This window comes from Rhinolophus hipposideros (assembly GCF_964194185.1).
Source record: "Rhinolophus hipposideros genome assembly, chromosome: 2".
Lineage (NCBI taxonomy): Eukaryota > Metazoa > Chordata > Mammalia > Chiroptera > Rhinolophidae > Rhinolophus > Rhinolophus hipposideros.
Genome location: NC_138048.1, coordinates 48,283,661 through 48,292,065, shown reverse-complemented (window position 1 = coordinate 48,292,065; position 8,405 = coordinate 48,283,661). Strand labels below are relative to the sequence as shown.

General features: G+C 40.4%; 1 protein-coding gene across 1 annotated transcript; it reads left to right on the top strand.

Moving 5' to 3' along the window:
- The first annotated feature begins 4,196 nt into the window (after positions 1–4,196).
- On the top strand, positions 4,197–8,366 carry WDR5B (WD repeat domain 5B). Its single transcript, XM_081075631.1, has 2 exons — positions 4,197–4,327; positions 4,724–8,366. The coding sequence occupies exon 2, from the start codon at positions 4,802–4,804 to the stop codon at positions 5,792–5,794; it is 993 nt and encodes a 330-aa protein (XP_080931757.1). The 5' UTR covers positions 4,197–4,327; positions 4,724–4,801; the 3' UTR covers positions 5,795–8,366.
- Positions 8,367–8,405: the final 39 nt, after the last annotated feature.

The following is an 8,405-nucleotide window of genomic DNA, read 5'->3' as shown; positions in this document are numbered from 1 at the left end:
AAGGTACTGACAGAGAAGGAAAGGTTTTGGAATAAAGAATACCGCCTTAGAAACCAGTGCCATCCAAGAATGTAAATTTAAAACAGTTGACTTCCTAAAGGAGTATCGTCCCAAGGAGTGGCACAATTTACAAAGATCACCTTCTAATGTATGTTGCTGAGTATGTTCTGCTTACCTCATCATTTTGACCACCCTAATGTCCTTTTTCAAAGTGTTCTTACACTTTGATTTGGAATGGCTCTAATGATTCTTTGTACTTGAATGAGTGCCTTGCACCAAGTAGGCACTGAATAAATACTGACTGACTGAAGGAATATGCATCTATGTGAATTAGTAAAGGGTATTTGGTTACAAAAATTAAGTTCAAAGGAATTCCTTTATGCTGCTGTTTGAAACCAGGATTAACAGCTCTTAAAGCTACTGTCTTAAAATACGTGTTTTATATATAGTAACCTTTCAAGAGACAGAATTTGACCTGAAGCTTACAAAAGCAAACATTGTCATCGAGGTTTGCTATATAAAAGCAAAAACCCTATGCCTTCTGAGAGAAATTAATGGATATATTTTACAAGATAGCTGATACATAACCCTATGTGTTACCAAAAATAGCTCACCTGGGTCTCTCCTGGCATATTCTAAAGTTGAAAGCTTTTTTGTTCAGTTATATCTAACCGATGTGGAAGCTGGTGGTTGCCTTAGGCTATTAAATAGGGATTTTTATTTTTTTATTTGTGGAGTACAAAACATAGACATTTACATACCTCACAAAGTGATAACCTCAACAAGTACTCATCTGACACCATACATAGCTATTACAATGCTATTGACTGTTCCCTGAGCTGTATTTTACACCCCGTGAATACATATTACATATACATATATATTCATATATAATAGTTGACATTCAATAGTTTCAGGTGTATACCAGTGTAAATAGGGATTTTTCATTTTTACATATGTATTCTGCATGAAAACTTTTTTTTAATCCATTCCTCCAGTTTAAGCAACAGATCAGTAGAAACAGAAAGATGGTGTATTTCTTCATTCCATGATTGCTTCTCTACCATTTTTGAGAGATTCTATTGACCAGGTATTTTTTCTGAAAACAAAATTTTAAAGCAAAACAGCCTTAGGTCCTGCAGACTACACTTGTCTAGTGTGAAATCGTTGGGTTTCCAAGCTTATTTTAGCTAGCTTAGATGATTGTTGCCCCTGATTCATTTGCCATTTTGAAAGTCTTGTTTTAGGAAAAAAGGGTCATTTCTATGGTCTTGAATGTTTGCAAAGAATAAAATGCCTCTTTAAATTCCTTTTTCTATGTCCGCTTAACCAGAGGAAGCTAGTGGAGTCCAGTGGGTATCCACAGTGTGGGTCACTGCCTTACCTAAACCACTTGGGCCCAGCATTCTTTAGAGTGATGGGGAAGGAGAACATAGAAACCCAGACGATAACAATGGTGGGAAGAGTACAGTACAAGGTTTGAGAGTCGTCTCGGCAGGCTTGGGTGTAAAATACCATATAAAGAGTGTAGGACTTTTGAAGGTTAAGTTGGGAGTATGAGGCGAGCCCTCTTGAGAAGTCATCAGTGACTAGTGGTTTGCTGGGGACAGTCCCTGTTTTTAGATCAATTAACACCTAATTTAGTGACGCCTTTCACTTAAAAAAAAAAGTCTCAGTTTTAGATAAGTTATATGGCCACCCCATATTTAGCCTAACTAGATTTTCACATGCTTAAATTTCTGGTGGTCTTGAGCAACTGGATGTGTATGGTTCTATTATGCTTAATTTTAGAAGACTGGATTTGGTGATCGAAGTCGCTAGAGAAGCAAGTCAGTCAAGACGTTCCTTAATGTAGGAATCGCTCCCATGCCACGGTTAGGTCTGACATACCAAAAATTTGTTTTTAATTAAAAATAAAAAAAGACCCATTTGTGGCAATATTTCTATTTAGAATATTTGCCAACTTTACTGAGGGGCAAGAGGAATAAACCACAGGTGAGACGTGGTTCTAAAACTTTTATGGGAAATTTAAAGAAAATGAGTTGATTTCTACAGGGAGGGAAACTTCCAAAAAAAAAAAAAAGAAATTGTTCAGAATAGGATCGTGTAAGGAACTTTGCTTGAGAACCCCAAATGCAAACCTGTAATTACGGTTTCTGCCACTGTTTCCTGTATTGGTATTGCTTGCTCTTACACACTCCATGGTTGCTGGTGCTCCCCTGCCCCCAAGGAAGTAAACGATGAAATTCTTAGTCCTAATTCATAAGGACTGTATATTAGGCCTATATGTTAGTATTAGAACTTGACTAATGAATAAAGTTGAACGACTTACAGCTTTAATTTTCTTTCCATGAATTCCTGATGCTATTGGTAATAAAAAATTTCCAGATAATCAACAAATGGATTTTAATACCGGAAATTTCTTCAAATTCTGGGAAAAGTATTTTTCCTGGTTACTCCATCAACACATTTTTAACTGTGTGCACCCTCTGTCCCTCATGCTCCTGATACTTCTATTGGGCTAAACATACTCCAGCTCCAAATCCCATCCTAGTTCTCATGAGTTTACTTTGTTTAATTTCCTCTTTACTCTCCTAGTGCATAGAACAGTTATTGGAAAAATACAGATTTACTTACATTCTTTGAAACAAAGCCTATACTTTGTTCTCTGAAGTGCTCTTAAATTTATTTTTAATAAATTAAAATGGAAATAATTTCAATTGATGGAGAATTTAGAATTAAACGTAGAATTTGTTTCTAAGCTTCCCAGTAAAAATCACGCTAATCCAGGCTAATGGGAGGAGGAAAGGAGAGTGAGGAGACAGAGTTTAATCAGTTGAATTTTAAGAGATGGTAAAGTGAAAACAACTTGTTTTTTTTAAATGTTAGAGGGGAGGTCCATGGCGGCCACCCATGCCTTCACAAATAGGCAAGTCATGATTTAATGCAGATAAATGGAAGCCCCAAACCATGGTCAAGATGCACTTCCCATCCTCAGAACCTCCTCCCTGTGTTTATCCCCCGTTGACTTGCCCTAGCTAAGAATAAAACAATTGTCCGATTCCTGTCTTAAATTCCAAACTATAGTAGGGTCTTCAAAGTAATGCGGTTTGTACTGGAGTCGATTATAGGTGACCTAATTATGCTATTGTGCTTTATAAAGGCAAAGCTTTCAATGATCTCTTACAAGTACATGATAAGAAACCCTTTGTTTCCAAATGCTGCAATTCTTGTCGGACAGAAAACATCAGGAGGGTTATTTGCCTCCTGACTTCAACTCGGCTACCAGCTACCGGGCAAACCTTGTCAACAGCACCCTTCCTGCCTCTGGGAGCACTCTTTATTGAGCAATTAGAGGACTGGAAAAAACTAGTCACGCTTCCAATTGTTTTGCAAACTTCTTTTTGTTTAAAGAGTAATTTACATCGGAAAAGCATGTATCCTTTACATAATACTTGCCATTAACCATTCCTTAAAACTGGGGTAAGGCTATAAGGCCTCATTACGAATAACCCTCCACATGCCCTCCACCAACTTCTTTGTCCCCTCTTGTCTCAAGCACCCACGCGGATCTCAGCTCCTTTTCTTCCTTTCCTTTCGGAGCTTACACCTGAAGGAAGTGCTAAAACGACGTTTGCTCGTCCTCCGTGGCACCACCGTGTCGTGCTGAGCACTGGCCTTCGAAGGCCCCTCGCATCGTCTTCTCTAAGCGTCTAAACCACACGTGCCTGGCGCCCCTTGCTTATCCGCAGCCTTGCCGCCCACACCACACACGCAGGAGGGAGCAGAACCACACGCGGCGTCCCAGGCGTCTTGGATGCACGTGCGCTGCACTTCGGCAAGGCGCCATCTGGGCAGCTCACGTACCAAAGGCGGGCTTAACCCCGCGGCGAAGGGTATCGGGAAATCGAGTCCTTTCTCATAGAACACGATTTCCAAAAAAGTGAATGTTTTTTTTGAAATATTCACTGCTTCCAACGCCAGCCACTCAGATCCGGGAGATGTGCTCGTTTCCCCACCACGCAACGAAGGCAAAGCACTGTTTGTATGTGGCAGGCGGGGAGGGGGAGGTGTATGGAGGAGGGGAACCGGAAGGAAACCCCACGTCTCCGTTTGCGCAAACGCAAAGTGCACGAAAGCCTCTCCCATTGGCCATCTCGGCCGGAAGTAGCAGGGGTTCCCTCTGCTCAGGCGTCCGGCTGGCCTGCCCACTGGGTTAGTGATTGAGGCGGCGGTGTGGATTCTTCTGTCTGTACGTGCGGAACGTAGCCGGCACGCCCGGACCTCCAGTAACGGTGCCCACGCAAGTTTTCTCTTAGCTTCTGAGGTCTGTTTGAAGCGTTGATTCAGTCACGCTCAAGTCCCGAAAGTCTGTCTAGGCTGGTGGGGCTGCTCGTTGTTCTCAAACACTGAGGAGCTGGGGGAGGGGCGGTGAAAAATACTTTCTGTAGAAATTCCCTCCTCCCGACCTGCCCCACCCCGCGCCGCTTGGGACTGCTGTAACGTCCGCAAAACACCCAACATTAATACCTTCTTTGCCGACAGCGCGTGGGACCCTTTTAATAATATTTTTCAAATATGTTTAAAAAAGAGGAAGCGAGGAAAAACAAGTCCAAACCATGCTGCTGAAGCAGTGTGTGTGGTAAAGACGACCCAGAAATCACAAAGATTAGAAACCGTTTATTTTTGAGTCTGATGTTTTCATCTTCATTTTGCTGGGCAGATAGCCAAAAAGCCAAAATACCGAGCTGCTGGGTCCAGGGCCGGACGCCCAGCCGACCTGACCGGGAGCCTCGTAGCCATGGCAACGGAGGAGTCGGGAGACGCCAAAGCCGAGCCGGCCCTCTCCTCATCAACCAATAGGAGCCAGCAAGCGTCTGAAAAACCGGACTATGCTCTCAGATTTACCCTCCGGGGACACACGGAAGCAGTGGCGTCAGTGAAGTTTAGTCCTAATGGAGAATGGCTAGCAAGTTCTTCTGCTGATAAAGTAATTATAATTTGGGGAGCCTATGATGGAAAATACGAGAAAACACTTTATGGACACAATCAGGAAATTTCAGATATTGACTGGTCGTCAGATTCCAGTTGTCTTGTTTCTGCCTCAGATGATAAAACTCTCAAGATTTGGGATGTGCGATCTGGAAAATGTTTGAAAACGCTGAAGGGGCACAGTAATTATGTTTTCTGCTGTAATTTCAATCCAGTGTCCAACCTCATAATTTCAGGATCTTTTGATGAGAGTGTAAAAATATGGGAGGTGAAAACGGGAAAGTGCCTCAAGACTTTGTCTGCTCATTCTGACCCAGTTTCTGCCGTTCATTTTAATTGTAATGGGTCCTTGATAGTATCAGGTAGCTATGATGGCGTCTGTAGAATCTGGGATGCTGCATCAGGTCAGTGTTTAAAAGCACTTGTTGATGATGATAACCCTCCTGTCTCTTTTGTAAAATTTTCTCCAAATGGCAAATATATTCTTATTGGAACTTTGGACAATACTCTTAAACTATGGGATTACACCAGAGGCAGATGCTTGAAGACATACACTGGTCATAAGAATGAGAAATACTGCATATTTGCCGATTTTTCAGTGACTGGTGGAAAGTGGATTGTGTCTGGTTCAGAGGATAACCTGGTTTACATTTGGAACCTTCAGACCAAAGAGATTGTACAGAAATTACAAGGTCACACAGATGTCGTTATCTCAGCAGCTTGTCATCCTACAGAAAACATTATTGCATCAGCAGCATTAGGAAATGACAAAACAATTAAACTGTGGATGAGTAACTACTAAATCCTTTAGAAATCAAGTAGTAGAGCCAAGGTGGCAAAAAGTCAGATATTTAAAAAGATGGTTTCTCTTGATTTTGGCATGATTTTGTATTTATTTTTAACATTGTCTTGGAATGTAAGATTTTAAGACCTAGAATGTAAATTTACAAAGCAAGACAGATGGAAAAACAAAGAACCTAGGGCTTCTGACTTTTACTCTTGAGGTCTGTTATTAATCTCGTTTCTGTCCCTGAACAGATTTCCATTGTTCCCCTCAATGACTATTCTAGAGGATGGGTGTGTTTGAGAAATAACTAGAAGATTCACAAGACAGGATGACTGATTAAATGAGGGGGGCAAAGGAGTATGGAATAAACTCCAAGGTTTTCGGTTTGAGCGATCAGATGAATAAACGTGAGCCTGGGATGATGGTGGATTGGAGATGTATGTCAGATGCCACTCAAACACTGTGATAGACAGCGCACATGATGGGACATGACATGGTCCAGGGAATCAAGGCTGCAAATTGGGCATGGTTAGGTTTGTTCTCAGAGTCTAAAACATTATAAATGGCATTTTACTGAAGGACTTCTCAATGCCTTGTCAGATTGTACCATCTCATGATGTTTAAGCAAGCTAAATACCTGAGTGGTGAGGCTGCTCTCCTTGATTATGTGTCTGACCTACTACCACCCGTGCTTCAAATCCAGTTCAGAAATCCCTTTGTGGCGCCATCACTGCTGCGTGACGCCAACCACAGCTGACTTGGTTTCCCTGCTTCTCCTATAGCTGCTGTTGATAAAGTTCAAAATACATCCTTTACTAATTTGTGCTGTAGTGGCGTCATGGACTATGTCCCTGTAAATTAGGAGCTCTATGGAATCAAGAAGTGTCTTACTCACCTTTGTATTCTCTGTTTTTGTGTGTAGGAGGGACTCACATAACGTTTGAGGCATGACAGTGAATTATACCACCACCGCTTCATTCCTTGCCTGCTTTCAATAAATATTTGGAATCAGTTCTCCACACTGTTATTTTTGTTGATTAAATAATCTGAGTAGAGCCTCATATATTAATTTTATTCAAACACTTTATGTAGAAAATACAAAGTGGAAAATAGTTTCTGCCCACTTTACCTACAGAGACATGATAGACATGAAACAAATCTAGAAATTAAGTTAAAAATAATACAAAATAATTGAAAGCATCAAGTGCAGAACTATCTTCTGTATTCTATAGCACCTTATAGTGCTGATTAAATCTGATTTGCTTGAGAAGTTCTGTGGAACATAAGACATTAGAGGTATTAATAGGGTGTGACTGCTAAGAAGTTTGTACGTGAGGGTGCTGGAAGAAATGCGGTTAGATAGGGGCAAGTCTTACATTTTGGCCAAGAAATTTACATTTAACCCATATAGAAGTAGTCACTAAGTTCTTGAAAAGGAGAATGACACAAAATGAGAAATGACTAAATTCTTGCTGCATTTTAACATTTATGAGCTTTGGTTTAATAAAACATTTTTATTATAATGTCCAAGTTACACCACTTTAAAATGCTTCTTTAGAAGTTAAAAATGGTATTGTTCTATGAAGAAATATTGCTTATTTTTAAAAGAAGTACATTAACATTTACCCATATTTAAAACATTGGTTTTGGTAAGATGTAACATGAGTGTTCCAAAATAATCAAGAAAAACTAATCTGCTAAAATGTGTAAGAAACGATGCTTTTTGATAAATTTGCAAGTGATAAAAAATCAAACTCGGTATCTAAAAAGCAGCTATGTTCAAATTACTCGAAAATAAAGTATATAGACAGACATCATGAACACCCTCAGATAGATTATGAAGCTATAGGTAGACGGGTATGTTACATTTCAGTTTTTTCTTAAAACAAGTTCCTAAACAGCTGTATAGATTGATTTTTAATCTGTTATAACCCTCTGAGGAGAAGTAGCAGGTTGGAATGGCTATGAGGGTTTGTCATCCATTATTGCTCATGAAGCATGTGAGATAAATGAAATACTTTAGAGACCAGTACGCATACCTAAATATGAGACAACTTGGTATCCCACTCAAAGTGAGGGACATACCAGGTGCAAATGCTTATCTTTCAACTAATAAGAAAATGCAGTTGATAGATTTTCATAATTGGCAAGTTTAGTGTAAAGGCATCAGGAAAAGGACCAGTTGGGAATTCTAAGTCATGGAGCAGAAGAGATGACTGCTGGCTCCAAGCAACTCCATGATGCTGGGATTTCAGAGTCCTCAGAAACTCATGGCCAGACCACTTTCATCACCTTGCCAGGACATTTGTAAAGCCTGCTCTCCGAAAAGCCTGTCTGCCAGCACACCCAAAGATTGCCAATTGTGGTCGGGCTGCTTCTGGGACTCTGAGAAGAACCGTGGCACTTGGGGAGGTTAGCTGTCCAAGATGAACTTGGCAGTGTACTCAGAGGGTCTTCCTGATCTCTCTGGAAATGAATGCAAAGAACAGAGGAAATAATGCAGAACTAAAAGCCATTTTGGCTTCTGGGGAGAAGTAATACTTTGGTAATGGGAATTAAAGTAAGACATGGTACCTGACTCAAAAGAAGAGTTAATATTATAAGTTGAAATAAGTTGTCTCATTTT

What these genes read in the sequence shown, in the direction of transcription:
- WDR5B (XM_081075631.1), top strand. Translation starts at nt 4,802, where the DNA reads ATGGCAACGGAGGAGTCGGGAGACGCCAAAGCCGAGCCGGCCCTCTCC.